The sequence below is a fragment of the Strigops habroptila genome, chromosome 10, assembly GCF_004027225.2.
Source record: "Strigops habroptila isolate Jane chromosome 10, bStrHab1.2.pri, whole genome shotgun sequence".
NCBI lineage: Eukaryota > Metazoa > Chordata > Aves > Psittaciformes > Psittacidae > Strigops > Strigops habroptila.
In genome coordinates this window covers 42982885-43005309 of record NC_046359.1, presented here as the reverse complement: position 1 = coordinate 43005309, position 22425 = coordinate 42982885, and the positions used below count along the sequence as shown (strand labels likewise).

Genomic DNA, 22425 nt, shown 5'->3' with positions numbered 1-22425 from the left:
CATGTCACTAAAGTCTCCAACCTTCTCTATGCAGGGCCTTGTAGGACTCTGGGACCCTCACCATAAGGGGCTGAGGAACTGAACAGCTAATGGTAGAGAAGTAGATGCCTCCTTAAGAAAGTTTTCCTTTAATGCCAGTTGAGATATGAAGAGCACCATTCCGCTCTCACTGAGAGGCAGGACGGGCCAGGTAACAGAGCAGATTTCAATATGAGAACATGAATCACAGAATCACAGAATGGTTTGGATTGGAAAGGACCTTAAGATCATCCAGTTCCAATCCCCCTGCCATGGAAGATCACACCAGAAGCCCCACAAAGATCAACCCCCAGTTATCTCTTGCTCTTATCAGAGATAGCCTCCCTATCCTGGTCATGGACAAAAGTCATTCAACTGCTGGACTAAAGGCCTGTTCCTCTTTTGCTTCTTAGTAAATGGAAGTTACTGTAAACCCACTTTCTCTGTACAGCAGATGTCTGACTTTAGACAAGCTTCCAATACGATTCCAGACAACATCCTTCTAACTGATGTCAGGAGATGCAGACCAGACAGAATGCAAGGTGGACAGAAACCTGGCTACATTTTCAGGCACAGAGGGTAGCAATGAACAGTTGGAAATCCAACTGTTACAAGTGGCATTTCCCAGGGGCTTATATTCAAGCCAAAACTGTTTAATACTGTCACATTTGACATATACTCAATAATCTCAACAGTGGAATGGAAATACAGAGCCACCACTGCTTGCCAAAGGCAATTCCTAGAAAGGAACATAAAAGGAGAGTCCAGGGCAGAAGTCAGGCAGACTGCATACTCAGTTGATTGTAACAGGACTTTACTGTGAGGAGATATGAGATGCAACTCCCCTTGTGCAATTTCATCTTCCAGAAAGGAAAATGGCTGGGATTTTGTGCTGAAGGTACCTGCGCAGTAGGTCGAGCATCTGGCTTCTCCTCTACACATCCAGGTCATGAAGAAAATTATCACAGTGACGGACCTTCTAAACAAAACACCAAGTCATTTAGCATAAAATAAAATGCACTTAAAACAGGATGGCAGAGCTGGAGCATGAGAGCTGGTGGGGCTTCATGTCAAACATCAAAGGACAGAAGAGGGTCTGTACAGTTGCATGTGCAGTGTTCCCTGTCCCAGCAGAAGTTAACCATATCATGCAGCAGCACATCAAACCCTTCAGTCCAGTTTGTTCCCAGTGGTAGAGTGGGAAATGAGGCAGGAATTTTACTTGCTTAATCATCAGCATGAAGACTGCTCTGAGGACATAGGAAGAAGCTGTAGGGAATTGGGGGAGAGCTGAGATGTAAATAGGCTGAGAATCCATGAGCACTTCACCTCAGCCAACAAATTCCCCTTAACATTACCGATGAAGTAGGTAGAGAGTTGTGGGGAGCACTGGTTCTTGGCACAGGTTAGAAGGCAGGAGGTGCTGTCTTGGTTAGGTACTTCCACCACAGTAAAAGTGAGCTTCCTATGGCAGCTTGGGGGGATTACAAAGTATGAACAGAGTAAAAACATCAGTGATGTGAACCTCACCCCTCATCCCCTTAAAAAGTGCAATTTACAATCCTTTAAGACGACGACTGGACTCTGGTAGAGGTCAAGAAAGGTTTAGCTGACTGAAGCAAATGACACTAATAATATAATCATCTTACATTTCTAGCCAGGGAACTGCAGATGTTGCACATCCAGGTATTTCTGTTAGCTTGTGATTAACAAGGTGACACACTTGAAGGAACAAGCTCAGCAAAACTCTAAAAGCAACATTTAACAAGCGGTTATTGAATGTCAACACCAAAAGCATTAACTTGATGCTTTCAGCTTTGTTTTGTATTCTGTATGATGGTTTCATGTTTGGGAACTTTGTGGGGGTTTTGGGTTGGGTTTTTTCCTCCCCCCAAACATTTAATACATTCTAGATTGTACACACAATCCATACATATTAAAGTTATAGCCAATTTATTACAGATATTATTTCCCTGATACTGAAACAATGTTATATATAAATATTTCTACATTAATATAAATACATGCAAAACAAATCAGAAAATAGAAGTCTTGAGTAAAGAATGACTAAACTGCAAAAAAATGATAACTTGTGTCCTTTGCAGTTACTTATGGTCATCATTTTACCAACCTATTCAACCTTGCAGCCTCTGACTCTGATCCCAGAGGAAGACAAGAAATAATCCTTCTTGCTGTCAGTATTTTGCTTTGCACAGAGAAATCTGTCAGTATCATCAGTTATCTTTTTAATATTATGCTTACAGGAAAAGAGTTTTTCAATGCAGTTACACATTATCTGAAACTGTGGCACACAGCTTAGGAAGCAAGACTCTCTGCAAAGGAATAGTAACATCACCAAAGAAGTGTGATTTCTAAGTACCATGCACAGAAAATTGTTGATACGTCAACCAGCTTCAGTAGGGGAAGGCAGAGATGAAGCATTAATGTAATTTTTTCCTGCAACTTCTGCATGTCTCTTTATAAAAACTGACAGCAATACATAAATTATTCGATCTACAACAGGTAGTAGAGACAAGAGGAGTCTGTACCGGTTTTAAGAAAAAGAAATCAATGTTGGCCAAGTTTCTTTATTACTTCACATCTTCACTCAATACTGTTACTGAATGTTTGAAAAATTGTCCTGTACACCATGAATATACAAAATTGATCTGAAGCATTAAATCTGTAAAAATAGAAACAATTCAGTCAGACCAAGTGTAACTGAAGACGTGGCACACAGTTCAGGGATTGCTTATCTGGGCTGAGGACGTAGTCAGAAAGTAAGACTTAACTAAAAAGAACGACAGATTATTAAGGAAACAGAACTATGTAAGTTAAGATTTCACTAATTTGTCAGAAGATAGGAGAGAGGAAGGTAATGGATTTTATTTTCAATCAGTAAGCAGAATGTCACTTTTTAGAGACACCTTGGTGGTCTAATTACGTACAACTAGAAAATCTCACTGCCTTCAGGCACCCTCAGATCAAGTGCAAATCTGCGCAGTTATAGAATATATTTATAAAATATACTATATGCAAACATCTTTACAGAGCTTTAAATCAAGCCAAGAAGTAAATATACTTGATGGGACAACAGAAAAAATAATGAGTCTATGCAAAAATGTGGGCAGTGTGATTGTGGCCCTTCAAAGCCAGAGGAAACCATTCCGTTTGTCTGCAACAAAAAGGAAATGGGATTTGCACCTTAAAAATTGACTGTTACCAAAAATGATGAAAATATCCTCTGTGCTTCTGCAAATTAACATAAAATGAGCTTTGTGACATTTTACGTATTGTCATTATCTTAAAATACCTTCTAAAGCACAATGTCAATCCTTGAATACCAATAACCAATCACATAATTGAAGGTGAAAAGGTTTCCCAGCTAAATTCAAATTACAAACTACATCATTCTAAGGAGTGCAATGCTCTGGAAAAAGCTTTAAATTAAATTATTTTATTTGTAAAGCTAGTGTTAGGGGTTTTTTTTTAGTTTAAAACAAACCTGGAAGCAAGAAAGCTGCAAGAGTCCAAATGGCAAAATCATTTTAGATACACCAAGTGAAAGAGTGAATTATCCACTGATGCAGACAGAAACATCCATTTGCTACATTAGTTGCTTCCTTTCTTCATTCCATTGCATGTACACACAGCTTAAGTATTAAAATGCAGAGTAATAAATAAAATGGCTCAGATTACTAGTAAGGGGCAAAACACAATCCAGAATTGTGCTCTATCTGGTTTCTGTTTCAGCAGTCTTTTTCTCTTGCAGTTCATAAGAAAAATCATAGTCAGACTTCCAAAAAGAGTCATTCTTTTTTTTTTTTTTATCAGAAACTCAAGTTCGTTTGCCCAGGTTTATAACCCAAGACATTTCTGTGAAGGAAGCACAGTGCAAATTATATGACTAATAAAACTTGCTTACATAGAAAGTTTACTTGATTACTGTTAACTGGTATCTTTATGAAATACATTGTAAAACAAAGATTAAATAACAGGACTGGGTTCCTGGGGGTTTTTCCCCCCCCCCCAAACATTTTTTCCTAATCCCTCCTTTGAAAAGCTTACTGAGTTACAAAAATCTTAATAAAGTTCCAGTCTTCAGCAGATAAGCATTATAAATGCTGCCAATCAATGCCGACTAGTGTCTGATTTGCTTCTTGTGCATGTCCAATTTCCTCTGTGATACTGTGCTGCTGCCAGAGTTTTTGAATCTTTTTAAATCGTTCTTTGCACAGATGTAAGGGATTCCCACGTCTGAAAAGGAGAGAATAATTATGAGGAATGATAAAACACTGCAGCTAAGCACAAACACTCACGTGTGACATATTAAATATTAGATAACCCTTTCAAATACTAGAAATATTTAGATAACCCTTTAACATTATTCTCTTGTCAGAAGACATCAACAGATACTTGGATTAGGAAACTGGAGCGCTACTGTGTCTGGTCGCCCACCCTCAGTGCTCAACAGTCCCCTCCAGCCTTCGGGATTCTCATGTACAGCCCACACAAGCCTGGACGGAGGTTTTCAGCAGTCTTCCCATGCTGAACCAGTTCAGATTCTATGATTTTCACACCAGTTTCAGAAGTAGCAAGCATTAACAGTATCAAACCCCCAACTACTACTTTCAGAGGAAGCAGAGACAGGAGTTAAGACAAAGAACTCCCACATTAAGTAAACTAATCTCATAGTATTTTCACTTGGTATTAAAATCAATGTAGGTTATGCAAATAAATGCACTATATACAAATAAAACTTTCAGCCTTAGTTTCTAGGCAACTTCTACACCTCAGGACAACTGTTTATAAGCTGGGAATGATCTTCCATAGTTTTAACTTAAAAACATATATTAGCATTAAAATGTTTGAAGATACTCGATGCAGCAGCAACGTCAAAATATAACATTACCTGTGTAATTAAAATTAAAAGGTAACACAGAAAATGTATGTTACAAACCAGATAGCTTTAGAATTCCTGTCTTTAAAAGATGTATTCTTCAAAACACTTACCTGAGTCCCTGGTCTGTCTCTCCATAGTCATCAAGGTAAGGAGGAGGATAAAAGCAGCCCTTTGTTTTTCCAGCTAAAAATAGCACCTGACATTCTCGTACTCTAGAGAAACACAGAGTAGATTTTGGGTATTGAGTTTTACGTGAATAGTTTCTTATATTCTATAGACACTCCTTTTCCAATTCTACTTTCATTCTGTACAATCTGCATGTACAGATTTTTAAAGGTACTTTTTTTAAACTAAAGATCTCATTCTCTTCCCGTTGTAACCCCTCAGTAGCAGTTACAAACAAGGTAGATTCATGCCATTATTTGCACTCTATGTAAAACACTTGACACAAGAGAATAAAATAATTTCACTTCTCGCTAATATTCACCAAAGTAAAACCAGACATTTTCTAACCTTTCACTTTATGAAGAAGACAACTAAAATGAATTTTCACGTTTTCAACAGCAGCAACAAGAAAATTAAGGTATTCACCTTCAGCATTTTGTAATACTTGAGTGGAAATAAATGCACGGAGAAAAGAAATCCACTTTAAAATGAAATTCAAATTTTCTATGATACTTTATCTTCAAAGAAACAACCTCTAAACCTTGTATCAAAGCATAAGGAAGATAAACACACTCTAGCTTTTAGGCAACCCTGTTACAAGCAAACCACTGCCTTTACAAACCACTCCTGCAATCCCATTTATAGAACTACTCATTTCATGTTCTACACACATCATCTAACCTAGCAATGTAAGTAGAGGTGTTCAGCTCCTTACCTAAGGAATATGCCCACTCCAGACCCACAAGTGTATGTATGTGCAGTACAGGCTCCAACATCTTCTCCTTCTAATTCAGTTTGACAGCAGTAACTCTGAGAACAGAGCATGGTCCCACACACAAGGCACAATGTTGGGGCTCTGCTTTTATCACCACCTGATTTCGGACACCTTTTGTTAAGCAAAAAATAAAAGAAAGTAAGAAAAATATTTTGTATGTATTAAGTCTAGATGGTAAAAAGATAAGATTCAAAACTACTTTTGAACACTTCTGCTGTTAATTGTTAAACAAATCCTTGCAGTTTCTACTTCACTGAAATAACCCAGCAGTTTTGCTGGAAGCCACAACAATCAGTATGTGCCATTAACTTTTTGAGTCTATAAACAACTTTGATGCTTTCAGGCTAGAGGGTTCCCAGTTCATCAAAAGGAGCAGAAGACTTTAGGGCTCCTCACTATAATTGCATACAACTTACGAGAAATTGGATGCTTGGTTAATGAGGCAGCTGTAGTCATCCGGAAGGTCTATTAATTTGTTGGACTCTCTTGCATAGCTAGAATAAAGCAATCAAATTAACTACTCATACTTCAATGGATAAGACACAGTGATATCAAACTCATTCATGTTTTCCTGACTCATCTAAACAGCATCTGGGAATAATTAAATTTTTAAAGTTTTCCTCTTCTCTGCCATTCACAGAGTAAAAGGGTAGCACATGAAGAAGGAACACACATCTCTCCACTAGACCACCTCCAGTTTCTTAGTCATATTTTTAATGGATTTATATGACAGGCAGAAAGTCAGAAAAATACCCATGTCATATGTATGCTTTTAGCAAAACTCATGAGGAGGTCAGTACAGGTTTAACTGAATATTTGTTCTGCTCCCTTATCAGTTTGCTTTTTTATTTCCTTGGGTGACATGGTCTAGTGTGAGGTGTCCCTGCCCATGGCATGGGGTTGGAACTGGGTGATCTTAAGGTCCTTTCCAACCCAAACCATTCTATGATTCTATTTTCCTTTTGTTACTAATATTGAATGGAAAATAGCATGACTCTCAAGTTCAGAGAACTTGTATCCTGAAGAACATAAAATATTCATGCACTGAAAAGGATCTATTTAATGCCAAATATTTATATCTTTAGAAGTAACACTTAAAAGTTAATTTTTTGGCAGATGCTATACACTAAATTTTAATAATCTTCAATTCTAGGAATAATACAAATTAGACTGTGAACTGTAAACAGAGGTTTGTAACAATGCACAACAATATGATGAGATGAAAACAAAATCACTGCCAAGTTAGACCATCTTGGGAAGAGTAGTTAAGAATCAGCAAAATGAACACATGGCAAGAAATGGCAACAATCACATAATAGGAAATCAGTTCTGCTCTTCCTACTGTATAAGAAATTCTGTTAACAGCCTAGTATTTAACAGATGAAGTGATTAATCCTTATTTTTGTCACTTTGCTTTATTGCATGTACAACACTGAAAGATTGACTTTATGTATTTAGCACGGGACATTAAAATATAGGGATATCTTTTTTGATGACAGCAATGTCAACCTCCATTTATAATTATTTGGATAATTGATAACCACTATTTTTACCCAACCTTCACAAAGAAAAACACCCCAAACGCTTTTCTACACCCACTAAGCATTAAATGTTTTCTGAATTCAAAAGAATTGCTTAGCAAACAGAAATGCATGAAAAGCAGATTTTCTTTTTAGCAACTGATGCAGTGTTGATTTCATTGAAGAACTTGGATTCTTTCATAGGAGAGTTTAAAAAGCTCTTCAATGCCTGGTATTTTTAAACAAAGGTTGTAGATGTCGTTTAGCAACAGCGTATCTTTTGAATTAGAAGGTACAAATCTACTATAGGAAACATGAAAAGAAATGTTATAGCCTCTGATTACTGCAGATCAGTCTAAATAAAACTGTAATATTTAACTTTGCCTTTAAAATATGCTAATTAGGCAGTATTTCACTTTTCTTACAGGATTCCCCAAATCTCTTTGCTTATCCCCTCATATCTTTGTCATTCAATAAACCAGAACTGATACTAGGTTATTATAAACACCCTTTAAAAGAAATATTTGGAGAAAACTGCAACATTAAAGTTTCTCCCCTGTCTCTGCTTAAAATTTGTCCATGTTTACCTGATAGCTTGTCTTTTGCCTTCCAGGTATCTTTTTACTTCATTGTTACTGCACCAACTACAAGAAAGATAAAAATTGGCTTTTAACTTCAATAGATGATACTTTCCAAAACCAAATAAGCAACAAATCCGTAGTACATCTATTCAGTAATCTCTACAACCAGAAGGATTGCTTTCAAAACACTTCTTTCACAAATGCTTTTCAAATTCGACAATTCACTTGTAGACATGCAGTCCTGGGAGAATACTTCCATTACTCTTGTGCAGGGTTCTTTATATTATTTAAGCTAAGCATATAAACATGACTTACCTTTCTATTAATGTGTTCAGAATCTCACTATTTTCTTGAAAAAGGCAGGTGAGGTTGTTTGGCAAGGAAAGATAGCTACATAAGTGTTCAAACTGGTTTGTTCCATTGACTGAAATAAAAAGTATAATTCTCATAATTACGTTTTCTTAAATGGTATTATCTACAATAAATGAAATATAGCTCTAAATAATGGGACAGCTATCCTTTTTTGTTTTTTTAATCAGCTGTATTCCTCCCCCAAAAATGTGGTATAAAGTACGAAAGTGGTAGTAAAGGCACCAGACAGCCAACTGCTTGTAACAAAAAGCAACCTTCCTCAAACTCCCCCCCTAAGCCTGTTTTTCATGTCATATACAAACCACAAAAGAGATTTCAATGGCCTTTACAACTTAGTACGTCTTTGTTTTAATGTCAGGCACTAAATGGCCACTTTGTGCTCCTTGGAGACCTTGACACAAACAGAGAGGTAGCATACCACAGCCTCAGAAATACAGACACTGCCAATGCCTGCAATGCCAAACTCTACTAAAATATGTAGGACACAACCACCAGATTGCCATATTCATAGTAGTCTATTGGTTTGACTCCCTGGGCCTCAGCTCTCCAAACTTTCAGGACAAAGAGTACCCGTACCTCTTCATGGCACAGACACTTTTGCTCCTGAATAATGAAGTGAATTACAATAAAAGTTGTGCTCGCTTCCCTCTCATGCCCAAGTAATTGCCATTTTGCAACCCACAGTAAAACATCAGAGAAGAGCAATACAGGCCAGTTGTGGGATCAGTGGGTCCTGGGGCAGGGAATGGGAAAGGAAAGCAAAACACCCACTGCCATGGCCACCGTCAGGATGTCCCTCGGTGGTGGGGATCTGCAGGGCCATCCAAACACCTGGGACTTGAGGATTGTAAAAGAAGTGAAGCAAAGCTTTCCTCTCCTTCTCTCCTATAACCAAGTCTCTAAAGGCCTTTGGACCTGTTGTCTGGAAGTACACACGCACTCTGGACCTCATCTTTAGAGTACTCGTAACATAAAGAACTCAAGTGGTCACTACTGGTCCAGACTATGAATTTGAGAAACCTTGTTACAGAAAATCAAAGTTCAGGAATTTTATTTTCTTTTAGCCCAAATGTTGAAGTACTGCAACTGTTACATGGGAGAAAAAAAAAAAAAAATAAAAAATCTACATTTTAAACAGAATTTGTCGAGGAGCTACATGTCAAAGAAACATCCTACAACAAGTACCAAGTCAAAAAGATACTTCTGACAAGAGCTGTCTCATGTTAGCTCATCACCAAGCATCAGACTTTGCTTTCAGCATGCGAGTCCTGAAGCAGCGGGAACCCGCTTATTATTAGCATCTTCAGATTTATACTCTATCCCTACATACAGCATATGTGGAGGATAGTAAAGTATGTTACTAACATCGATTATTTGGGGTGTAATGTAACGTAGTGTATTTATAGAGAGATATACATTGTTGGGGGATGCTGATTCAAATGAAACCAATGCAAGCAAAAGCATGTCTCATTTGAAAAGAGTGACCAATAGATTTGAAATAATTGAAATGCCACTTCTTAACAGAAAAGCACCACTTTCTGTTTTAAATAATCTAGAATGGCATTTGCCTCTATATTAAAAAGACATTTTTAAATGGAAGCAATATTTTCTTTACTTTTTCATTATGCAGACATGATTCTGCACTGGTAATAAGCCCACATTCATTCAGTCAACATCTTAGGAAAGAGAGTATAAATGTAATTTATTTGTATTGAAAAGCTGATTTAACACAAAGCAGATACTACCTTGAATTTCTGAGGGTGCTGGGACTCCATTTAAGTAATGGAAAAACAAAGCAGAACATCTCAGGAAAGGCATGATTCCAGCTTTTAGATTCCTCCACAGGTGCCAGCCTGAGGAAATTTCTTTCAAGGCACTTAAGAGAACACAATAGAAAAATCATGTCACTTTGACAGCTATATTTTGTAAGTCTTCAGCCATATTTCGTATTAAATTACTGATGTTCAACTGAAGTAAGCATTATACAAAGTGTCTATTTCACAGCTGACTCCAAGATAAAGAACAAAATAGAGATTCATAAAAATAAAGCCAACTGGGACAGTAAATTAAGGAAAATTGTGCACAGACATTTCAGATCCCAACAAGTTTTCTGTACTCAGATACTGCCAATTCCAGATACTACACATCTGCAAGCTGACTAAAAAAACTGTTCCAGAGCATAATGCTCATAAAGCAGGTATCTTCATGAACACAGGAATTTATAGAAATAGTTACTTCAAAAGTGAATCTAAAAGTAATGGGTAAGAAACCAGGTGCACGAATTCCCAAGTTAAACATCTCATTTTTGACAGCATTAGTATAAAGAATTCAGTCAGTAGTTAATGTTGAGTTAAGGAGGGAGAAAGTACTACAAAATGTTATCAAAACATTGCACTTTTACCTTCCTGTACACTGGCAAAGAAATTTATACAGTGTAAGCACAGCTACTTCCTCTTCACTGTTAGTGTTTTCTTGATCCATGCCATTCTCTTCTGAAGAAGAAAGTAGTAATAAACAAGTTACTTCATATATAAGTGTTTCTACACCAAGAATTTTTCTCAAGTTTTGAGAAAAAGGCCAAAACTAAGTGAAACATTCCACTGGGCTACAATATGATGTAGTGGAAAAACGATTTCTGCTGCACATCTTATGTGGTAAGTTTATGCAATTGTCAACTCCAGAGAGGTGCTGGTTTACACGTTCAATTGGCTGGGATTCTTAATACACCTGCTTGGAGTTCTTTGCTTTTGGCACACCATACCTTACCCAGTTCCTCCTAGCAGAAGATACATGGATTACTTTGCTAACTGCAACTTATCCATCACACAATGCCTAAGCCAAGTCTTTGCAATAAACACTTCCAGGCACTGCGACATTACTTGGGAAGCTAGGATTCATGATTAGCTATGCTTCAAAATACCTGCAGTGTTAAGCAATAAAGACAGAAGACTGAACTTTCATGAATAGAATTTATCAGTATTTTGTGACTATAAACTGCACAGAGTTACCAATAGCACCCTAGCGTTCTCCAAATACAGATCTGAGGAATCATTTCAATGAAAGTTGAAAGAATGTGGCATTACCTGTTGATGAGGTAAGTAAAATTTGTATTATGTGTGCCATAGTGACAAGATGAAACAGGTGAAGATCTCCAGTGCCAAGACTAACCCCTGAAAATTCCTGACAGTGTATGGCAGGGAAAGAGAGCACCAAGCTTACCTGCAAAAGAAAACAAGAAAGCTGGAATATTCCTTTTTTTTTTGAATCTACCTATTTTCTCTGCTCATGCTGCAACTACCCTTTGAAGGCAGCATACCTCATAAGGCTAATTTTGAAGTTAAATAACGAGCCACAATTTAAGGGAACAATAACTATCAGGGGGTTCTGGGGGTGGTGGTGAGTTTTGGTTGGTTGGTTTTGGTTTGCTTTTGTTGTTGCTGCTGTTTTGTTCGGTTTCAGTGGTTTGGTGGGAGGGTTGGGTTTGGGTTTTTCTTTTGCTTTAAAATTCAAGGAGAATGCATTCTGCCTCATTTTCTCCCTTTTCATTTATAGATAAGAATACTTGAAATGAAAAAAGAGTCTTGAAATTGTATGAAGTAGTGAAAAAATACTAAGTCCCTGAACATTTTGAAAGGTCCCTAACCCAGAGTAAAGAGAAAGTTTCCAATTAAGTTTTTACATAGTGCCTACTGGATCAAAGCATTCTTACCGTATCTTATGGAATACTTACCAGTAAGTGAAACATGTCAATATCAAGTATACAAGGAAGACCTCCATTTTTTTCATTAGGCACCAGTGCTGAGTATTTTAGAGAGAAAAATAAACTTATTAATTGAACATTTAGACATGAAAAGGTTTTAGTGTACTTCAGTTATAAAACAAGAGCCATCTCCTTGGTTTATATGCTTTGAAGTACTTAAAATACAAATGTGCCTGTTTGGGCCAGAAAGTCACGAATTCAAGAGTTTTTCAATATTACTGGAAAAGACTTTTGCCTACTTAACTATAATGTATTGAAATGAAACAAACCCAAAGTAACTATAACAAAATAAATGCTGCCAGTCACTACTCCCATAGTGACTCTCTTTCATTGCTTTGGTTTCCAGTGGGAGATAACATGAGATCATATCTCAAGCTCTGACCCAGAGAGCTTGTGACTAAACAAGGTTCATGCCTCGTGTAACTCATCTGTCTGACAGACTCAAAAATACATTGCTAAAGCGTCTCTTAAATTCACTATTTTATCCTTAATTAAGAAAGAGCTAGCTATTGATCTCTCCATCTCTCTAGTATTCACATTTGCAGTAACCTCAAAGTATTAACCAAGGCACTCCAGCTGACAAAAGAAATTCACACACTTCATAAATCCCAAGTCCATCTAAAAGCAAACCTAAATTGTCTTGAAAATGTTACAACATATTTAAAGTAACAGTCAAGGCACAGTTGCAAGTAAAATCTGATTTACAATACAAGAGCAAAAGTGCAGCTATGGGAATAGTTTTACGATACAGATGTAAGCATTAAGATGCCAAGTTTAAAAATACTACTACAGTAAAAAACAGTCTCATCACAATGACTTAAGAATGCTTCAGTTGTAGACTGCTGCCTTGCTGGCCAAAAAATCAATCTGTGAGATCTTGAAGCTGCCTCTATTAGCAAACATACCACCACCACTCCGATTTCAAATGCTTTTACTTTTGTAAGCAGATAGCCACAGAACTCAAACCAGGAGTGTGAAAAATGAATATATCAAAAATGTGACCAGAGTAAGGGACTTCCAAAACCAAACTTTTCTTCCCTAAGTTATCTTTATGTATAGTTCATAGAATATTGACTGATCAAAGGCTAATATTTTTCCTTACTCGTAGTCTTGAAAAATACCCTAGCAAACACTTTTCCTTCATGCAAATAAAAGCATTACAGTAACTTTTGTCACCTGGAAGGAAGAGGAGCTTTAAAGAAACATTGATTCCAGATTTCAAGAAAACCCAAACCATGCAGAACACCACATACAGCATTCCAGTCAAACAGCAACATTTTCTCTTCTGTTTCGCATGGAAACTGGCTCAATCATTACTGCTACAAACTGATGTCAATTAAGTTCTTCCCCATAAAGCTGCTGAAGAAGGTGATATCAATCCTACTAGTAATTTCAGTGTATGAATGCATTTTAAAAGTTTCCCTGCTCTAGTGGCCTTTCAGAATAGCCCGCTCATGGGTAATTACTGCATTAGGCTGAACTTCAGACTTTTCACCTACAAATGCTTCAAGCTTGGAACATTCTGGCTGTTCTCATTAAAATTCTCAATATATGACATTACGTAGTAAGCTTTGTCTTATCACAGATCCTACTTTTCGAAGACAGAGAAGTTTGCAGATATATTACAGACCTCTGCAAATACCCTATTTCCTTTCAATTCTATACTAATCCTCATTTCCCCCTCTTTATGGTTCCAGCTGTCACTTTTCTTTTCTGAAGGACCCTGCTTCCTTCTCCTTTGCTCTAGGTATCTTTCTAAAATCAGCAATATAAATGCTGGGAAGAATCAACAGAACTCCTTCACAGCAAAATATCCATGCTTCTCTTGAAATGTGAAAATACCAGCTGTTGGTTTATTACTTAAAACCAATGCATAAAACAATCTTCCTGTCTTGATTACCTTCCGTAATCAAGACTAACAACATTCCATAAGCATTTTTCTGTATCTCTTTGTAAAAAACAGCATAAGGCGGTGAACTTACATGCTAAGAGAGTACAAAAGTGACCCTGTACTGCTGAAAGAGATGAAACTGTCCAGTGAGCTGCTGCAAATCTTGTTAATGACTTAAGGCAGTCATCCTTTAAAAACAAAGAGAAAGAGACACTGCCACAGTTAATGAAGTTCCTCAATATGAAAAGGTTGTTTAACTTACAGCATTTGAGCAGGCCCCTCAAACCACTCCCATCAGCTACAGTTTAGTGTCGAAGTACATGACACATATTTATGTTTATGCAAATATACAAGTTCCCTTCAGTATTCTGACTGTTCCCATGAGAAACCCTTACTAAACTATGAATCTACGGCAAAATAACCCAAAATATAATGGTTTTGCTAGATTTATTGTTAAATAGATGAATAATCAGATACTGATTGATTAAACAGTGGGATCCAAGATATCAGATAACCAGAACTTAAAATTTAGATTTTCTGCATTAAAGAAGCATAATTCCCTCTTTTTTCCACTGATTCAGAGAGGAATTGATACTTGATCCTTACCTGTCGACAAGGTAAGTGACCAAATAATGGTTTATCTTCATCAGCTAAAATTCGTTCTGGGAAAAACCAAAACCACAATATATTTCAGCAGTGTGAATTTAACTAAATTCCAAAATTCAGATAGAAAGGAGCAAAATGAATTCATTAATACCTATAGTCTGTATCGTGTAAGCACAGCTTCCCCAACACATTATAGGTACACGTGGATCTTCTTCATTTGGATGAACCTTCAAACCTACTTTGTATGTTGCTGTACCAAAAGTTGTCAACATCTCTTTTATGCTCTCAGAATAAGGATTCCTGAAATGAATAAGACAGTATTACTAATTCATTATTTTCTCCATTGGCAGCATAGAACTTTTAATAATGAGCATTTACCCCATAGCTGAACACCTGGATTTTTAAAGTTTAAGTGAGAACTCCAGTACCTTTGTTTGGATCTGGTATTCTGTAACCTCTTCCCTGTGACAGATGCACTCCCCAATTATTTTTTGATTACTTGATTGGAACTGATCTCATTTTTTAGTATTAAGAATATCCAGTCTTCAAAGACAATACAGTTCAGGCTAAATTAAAATAGGGTGTGACTGATCCTCAAACCAAGGAAGGGTAGGCTCAAACACAAACACCCCATAATAGCTGAAATTACATATTAACATACTCTCCATTTCATAGTCTTTCCTCAGGTTTTACTTGTAATGCTGAGCTCTAAAAGGACTCTTTCACCCAGTTACAAGTAATATGGAAACAAAGCTTAGCCCTGATGTCTACATTTACGCATCTCTGCATATCCACTTACCACATTCACCTCTGAAATTCACTGCATTATTTACTACTTGCGGGTTGGACTTCAGTATCATCATAATTATGGGATCAACTTTTCTAATTAAAGCAAAATCCATATATTTTCCTTAATTATTGAGACCTTATAGCACAGAAGTCACATTCTATTTTCACATTACTGTTTCAAGATTCATTTTTCATGATTTATTAAGATGTAAATACATACTTCGGTTTGAAATCTGGTCTAAATCCTTCAGGTAACTGCAGCTGATCCATTTTTTCTGAATTACCAGAATTGCCTGTACAAACAAGAAGTAATAAAACACAGATTATTCACCTATATGTACTTACTGAAGTATAAAAAGGTGCAGGAGGATATATTCCTAAACTGAAATTCCAAGCTGTTCTCACCACTTTCACAACCATCTCTCAACTCCACTGTGGCAGAACCAAAATACTTGGCCTTTTCCATGCATATTGTAACATTTTCACATACAGATATACAGATTTCTTCAGACTTACTTGCACAGTCTTCATCTCGAAGTAAATGCAGCGCTTTTATTTGCTGGGATATTGTTTTGATCCACTGAGTTAGGTTTGGTTGGCCTGAAAAGTTTAACCTGTCCAAGAATATATATAAACAGAATACATACATTAGTTAAAAACAAACTATATGCTGAATTAGTATTTCATAGGCATCCCATGTTCTTGTGTTTCTCAACAATCTCTTTCTCTGCTGTGTTACTTCTCTATGTTCAATTCTTCTCCTGCAGGTCTTATGCTTTACTCTCCTTTCATACTCTAAATTCCATACTATACAATAATCAAGTAAAGTCCATAAGCCAAAATAAGCAGGCAGGCAATCCATTTGAGGTTATCAAAACAGAAGATAATAAACATCTTGAAAGGGTGTTTTGAGGTGTGGGATTTCGGTTTTACATTTTCTGAGGACATCTATAAAGCCAACAGACCTGTTAAATAAAACCCTTGGTGGAGGAAGCAGAGGAATAACAGTGTTGCTTAAGCATTCACAAAGTGGGCAAAGGAATTCACCATTTTCTACATCGTAACTTGTGTGTACTCGTAATCTTTGTTGTCTTCGTTGCTCTTTTGCTTGGACAGCATCAAAATACCTTTAGAAAAGAGCAAGATATTAGTGGCAAATTATAAAAACATTAACATACAGATTAATAAATTCTCACGAAGACCCTCTTCTGCCTTTCCCAGATATATGTAAAAGAATTACTGGAAGGAGAAAGTTCTACCCTGTGACTGATAAAGTATTACTAACTGCACACTATCCTCAGGTTTTGGCAGCCAAAATCCCTCAAAGTGCTGAAGTTCACTGGGCTGTTAGGTCTCAGCTACAGCGATTTCCATTTAGGATAATAAAGGTAAGGGGGAAGAGGCAGAGAGAAAATTGAAAGTTCTTCAGTTTCACATAAAGGTTTAAGGGAGATGTCATGAGCATTATCCCTGTGCATATTCCATTACATGCCACAACAGAGCAGTAACTGGAAAAAATGGTGGCTGAACTCCAAATCTATATGAAAAGGAACTGGATTCACTGCTTTGTTAAACCTAACTGCTATTCCTCTGAGATGGTTTAGAGCATGCCTGACAATGACCCAAAAATGGTCTGAATACAGGCACCTAAGGACATTTCCAGGAGTTAATGGCAACCACACAGGACCGTACATGAGCTACACAAGAAGATGCAAACCACATCTTCAGTGAGGAGTGATATCAAAGACCATGAACCTGCGCATGGTTATGGCCACAGAATCTGTGGGAGCTCCTAACAGCCTTCACACACACGGCAGAATCTGAAACCAGGCACTGAAGAGCCGTGCCAAGGACCAAAGCAAAGGCCTAATTGAAGTCAAGAGGCATGAGCGGTTTGCATTTGTCACATGGCATTGGCACCATGTAGCACTAAGCATGTTTATCCCCCTCCAAAAATCAAAGAATAAAAATAACTGAAGAAAGGTTTATAAAAAAAAAAAGACTAAGAAGAAAGGATAAAATTGAGTTTATGTTGAAGATCAGCTAGGTAGCAGATGTTTCTATTTCAAATTAAACATGAAGAAGGAACTAAGAATGCAAGGAATGTACTGTCATTTCAAACTTCACTAGAGAGCACAAGAAGCAGCAGGAACATGTTTATTATTGAACTGCAAAAAACCTCCAAAAATCTAAGCTTCAGTGTTCTATGTGCACCACAGGGGATTATGCATAGGGATAAACAAAGAGAATGAAATCTGCCATGTGTGGGGTTGGAACTAGACCACCTTAAGGTCCTTTCCAATCCAAACCATTCTATGATTTGTATTCTTCTTTACCAAGATGACAGATAGTAAATGAAAATCTTTTTGAACAAGTTCACAGTATGTATTATAATGTTATTACAATGATTCTATTATAATGATTACTACTTGTTTTTCCCCTATAGAAAGCTGGTTTAATGGCTATATGAAATTCTTTTAAGTTTACTACATGCCAGTAATTTTGCCATTAAAATTACTGCCATTAGGCAAACTGATGGCATGACATGCTATTTAGACTAAAAACTGAAATACAGCTTTTTACCTTTGCCAACAATGAGCGTGCATAATATGTCCACAGCTACCCGTGTGTGTTCCACATGACAGATCTGGATGCATGAATAATGGGTCATATTTTTCTGTATTTAAAATAAAACAAAGGAACTTTGAAATAAACAGTTATCAAAAGATTTAACTGCAGATAAATGTTACACATTTATGTTATTATTAAACTTTATCACAGAAGTGTAACTCATTTGATGAAGCATAAAAAAAGCCACAATTACTAATCCACAACAGCTTAAACCATTTAGATCATTTATGAGCATCACATCATTTTGTTTTGAGCGCATGTACTGTACTCAGGCTTTTGGAGGTACTGGGCTGTGGTAAGACTCCCCAAGATCTACCTGCAATTTTGGTGCAATTAAACAATGAGCCCAAGAACACTAATCTTCAGAGTGAGAGGGCAAAATGACTGAGTGCAGAAATTTTCTGTGTTTGGACCAGGGTAGTGATTGTCCCCCTGTGCTGGGCACTGGTGAGGCTGCATCTTCAGTTCTGGGCTCCTCACGACAAGAGAGACATTGAGGTGCTGGAGCGGGGCCAGAGAAGGGCACCGGAGCTGGTGCGGGGCCTGGAGCACAAGTGTGATGAGGAACGGCTGAGGGACCTGGGGGGGTTTAGTCTGGAGAAGAGAAGGCTCAGGGGGGGCCTTATCGCTCTCTGCAACTGCCTGACAGGAGGATGGAGCCAGGAGGGGGCTGGTCTCTGCTCTCAAGGAACAAGGGATGGGACAAGAGGAAACGGCCTCAAGCTGCACCAGGGCAGGTTTAGATAGAGCTGAGGAACAATTCCTTCCCCAGAGGGTGCTCAGGCATTGGAACAGGCTGCCCAGGGCAGTGCTGGAGTCACCGTCCCTGCAAGTGTTCACACCCCGTGTAGCCGAGGCCTCAGTGCCATGGGTTGGTGGTGGCCTTGGCAGTCCTGGGGAATGGTTGGGCTTGATGAGCTTAAAGGTCTTTTCCAACGTAACTGATTCTATGATTCAACACAGAGACTACAGAGAAACCTCTGTAACAATGTTCACTGATCACTGTGATCTGTTTCACCAAGTTAACTAAATCCAAGCATTTTTTATCATCACTAAGAGACATTTCCGATCATGTAACTGAGAGGAACGAAACATCTATCTCGGTGCTTTTGCAGCACTACATCAACATCTCCTCTCTCCATAACGTTACGGGAGGAGTTTAAGAACAACACTTCTGCTTTTAAAGGGGTTTTTAACAGTAAACCATGTATTTCCAATTATTTGTGGCAGAACATTTAGATAACGCTTTGAAGTGATTTAGAATACTCAGTTCTACCTCACTAAAAATGTGGGAGTTTTACCACTTATCACAATAAAGTCATTCACAATTACACAGTTAACACAAGAAGGTGAGGCCACTGTCTAAAAAGAGAGCATGTGGTTGTTACAGTGACTCTGACATTCCTTAATATTAAAGACAACTCTAAACACTACTTACCAGGGTCTGGAGTAATTTTGCTTCTATTTTTAGACAACACAGTTGATCGCTGAATAAATGCTGCCAAGACCATAGCCCTGCTGTCCACTTTAACTTCTTGTTCCTCCTGACACAATATACACATAACAACCTGTCTGTGTTCAGTTACTCTAGTTTGCTCTGGTCCCAAGGCTGTGAGTTTTGCATCTGAAATTACAGGGCTGGAATATGCAAAGAATATCGGTGAGCAAATGATTTGAAAACACTGCAAATCAGAGCATGATTTAAATGTGATTAATGAGCTTTTGAGCTTCATGATAAATGCTCTGTGACAAAAAGACTTTTGGCATTTATACAGTTCCTGTGTCCCCAGAAATAGAACATATTTTCCAGAAAAAAATCATACCCTCCTCATAGTATTACATAGTTTAACACAGAAACTATCTGCAGCCCTCCATCATCACCATCCTGTAAGTGCCTGACATAGATTCTGAAAACACTCTCCACTTCCCCACAAAACCATCAGCATGCTTCCATTTGTATTTTCAGCTGGGAGCAGGATTTCTTCCAGATCATCAACAAACATATAATCAGCTATTTTCCATTTACTATGTTTAATCACAAAGTCTTTTCAGTGTTATTAACAATTTACTCAATGACTTTACACAAAAAATTATCTGCCTGTTTATGATGAGCACTATGAGGATAGGATGAGGAAGGAATCAATATTTATCCCACCATCTTGACACCAAGTGGGAGGAAATCATTCCATTTACTGCTGCTTTTTTGGTCTCAGAAACTTATGAATGGTTTACCATGAAGACTAATAAAAGCACTTTTTAAAGGAGTAACAATAGGACAATCTGATATCAAAGGTAAAGGAAAAAACAATTTAAATGAGATTTCTTTACCTATTTTCATGTACCCCAGAAGTTGGGGTATCGAGCTCCTCCAAAGTCTGCTGAAAGAGTTCTTTGTTTTCATTAATGAAGTGCCGCTGCATCTCGGACATCTGGGCCATGATCTTCTCCCTGCGCAATCTGGCAATCTCAGCTTTCCTCTTCCTTTCAGCCTTGTCTTTATCGCGTGAGCTCTGAAATGGTATTGTTCACTCAGTTACTTTTTAAGCCTTGTTGCAACAGACAACTCCAGCTACTGCTATGTGTAACTTGTACTAACTTCCAAACAATGAAAAATCTCATAAAAAAAGACAAAAGTCTACCAAAAAGCTATTTTGTGCCCCCTTTTGTGCAGATCCAGAAGGATATCTCTCCCCCTCAACCTTTAAGTGTGTTTTTTATTTTTCTTCCCTTTTTAAGCATTCATAGCAGGCTGCCCAGGGGGGACGTGGAGTCTCCCTCTCTGGAGACATCCCAAACCTGCCTGGGCACGTTCCTGTGTGAGCTGCTCTGGGTGGCCCTGCCTTGGCAGGGATTGGACTCCAGGGTGATCTCCAGAGGGCCCTTCCAACACTAATGGTTCTGGGATTCTGTGATAAGATAAAAAGGTAAGCAAGTGACACATCTTGTCTCTAGCGCTGCTATCCCTCCATACTAGCTGTATTCCTAAATCCCCTACAGTGCTCCAAAGTCTTTGTGTAGCATCTAGAACGTCATGTAGAGCTAAATGAATTGGCAGAGCTTACCTGGAATAAGCATGGCAAAAATACACAGATACCATTTAACTTTCCAAGGAAGATCAGATTCACTAAATGCTGTGATCAGTACTACAAACAGTTCTAGGGAGTAAACTTGATTTGAAGACTACAATCCGTAAAATGAAGGAAATAGTCCACAGACTCTCCCAATAGGTCTTTCAAACAAATGAGTTTGATCTATAAAGCCAGGAGACAGAATTTCAGGAATCACTGATATTTCCCATCTCTGATTTAGAGCTGCAATTAGAAACACAGTCCTTCGCTAGTCACAACCCAGACCTGTCCTGGATCAGCTAACTGTTACAGCTTGCTTTTACCTCCTCCATTATATTTCCTTCTGTCTCCGCCACCGGACTTGTAGAAGAGCTTTCTCTTAGTTTCTTAATGGTATTAAAAGTCTGTAAGAAAAAAACAACATGTATTTGTTTGTGACATGTGAATATAACTGTCTAAACTATAACGCTGCCAGATAACGTGCAGTGTTGGGATTCCAGAAGAGGAAGAAAGTAGGTACACAACAAACCAATACATGAAATGAGGAAATCTTCACAACATGATTAGGAAAGTTTCAAAACTTCTTTCTATGATTTCTGGCAGTTACATAAAATAGATTTACCTTCAATATCCATCTGATCATGTCCTTATGCACTTCCAGATGAGGTGCATTTTGCAGTGTTTCTAGCATAGCTAGTATACTGGGGGAATTATTTGGTGCCTCTCCCGGTCCTGAGAAAAATTACAGTGACAATTGATTATACTGTTACCCGACAAACTAATCATTCACTAACATTAAAAGCAGCAAAACCCAAACCCCAACCCTTGGGTATGCTCAGCAGCTGAAGAATTCCTTCAAAAAATAGGCACAACGTGTAACTTTCATTCCCCCCTCTGCAAACATTTTTGTTAATACCCTCTAAATCCTGAAACGTTAGAGGAAATAGTCTTAAAAGCCTTGCTCACTGACTGTATTTTCTTACACGACATGCACTCTGTGTGCTCCCTGGCTGTTTTCATCTTGAGAGCTGCCATGTAGAACTGCCAATATTTTATTTCCCATCTATTTTAAATGGAAGAGTCTTAGCAGCTTTCATGTCTTAGCAAAACTAGAGGCAGTAGTCAGAAGAAACAAAGGAGAGTCAAGATTAAAAGACTGATGAAGAACATGACTACAGTTTTTGCCATTTTAGCATGTGATCCTGTACAGCAATCTTTCTTGAGATGCTACTTACAGATACTAAGACTCAGATTTACTGGGAATTATTCAACTTTTGGATTTCTCCTCTAGGAAAGACCTTATTATTGTTACTGTCATAGAATCTACACATAGGTAAAACACATGT

The 22425-nt window shown here is 37.7% G+C and overlaps 1 protein-coding gene across 5 annotated transcripts in view; it reads right to left on the bottom strand.

Moving 5' to 3' along the window:
* Positions 1 to 1269: 1269 nt before the first annotated feature.
* UBR2 (ubiquitin protein ligase E3 component n-recognin 2) overlaps positions 1270 to 22425 on the bottom strand; it is a 61629-nt gene continuing 40473 nt past the window's right edge. For 2 of the 5 annotated variants that reach the window (XM_030499016.1, XM_030499014.1), the window contains exons 27-47: positions 21702 to 21811; positions 21403 to 21483; positions 20340 to 20521; positions 19450 to 19649; positions 17964 to 18057; positions 16346 to 16507; positions 15897 to 15994; positions 15601 to 15673; positions 14743 to 14891; positions 14592 to 14647; positions 14077 to 14173; positions 12065 to 12132; positions 11418 to 11553; positions 10736 to 10826; positions 10080 to 10210; positions 8278 to 8386; positions 7969 to 8025; positions 6278 to 6355; positions 5802 to 5972; positions 5032 to 5133; positions 1742 to 4275 (exon numbers count right to left, since the gene is read on the bottom strand). In XM_030499016.1, coding sequence (XP_030354876.1) covers positions 4134 to 4275; positions 5032 to 5133; positions 5802 to 5972; positions 6278 to 6355; positions 7969 to 8025; positions 8278 to 8386; positions 10080 to 10210; positions 10736 to 10826; positions 11418 to 11553; positions 12065 to 12132; positions 14077 to 14173; positions 14592 to 14647; positions 14743 to 14891; positions 15601 to 15673; positions 15897 to 15994; positions 16346 to 16507; positions 17964 to 18057; positions 19450 to 19649; positions 20340 to 20521; positions 21403 to 21483; positions 21702 to 21811 — 2387 coding nt within the window. In that variant the 3' untranslated portion in view covers positions 1742 to 4133. Of the gene's footprint in view, positions 4276 to 5031; positions 5134 to 5801; positions 5973 to 6277; positions 6356 to 7968; positions 8026 to 8277; positions 8387 to 10079; positions 10211 to 10735; positions 10827 to 11417; positions 11554 to 12064; positions 12133 to 14076; positions 14174 to 14591; positions 14648 to 14742; positions 14892 to 15600; positions 15674 to 15896; positions 15995 to 16345; positions 16508 to 17963; positions 18058 to 19449; positions 19650 to 20339; positions 20522 to 21402; positions 21484 to 21701; positions 21812 to 22425 lie in introns of those variants that run through there. The other 3 variants (XR_003993408.1, XM_030499015.1, XR_003993409.1) reach the window with 3 other exon arrangements.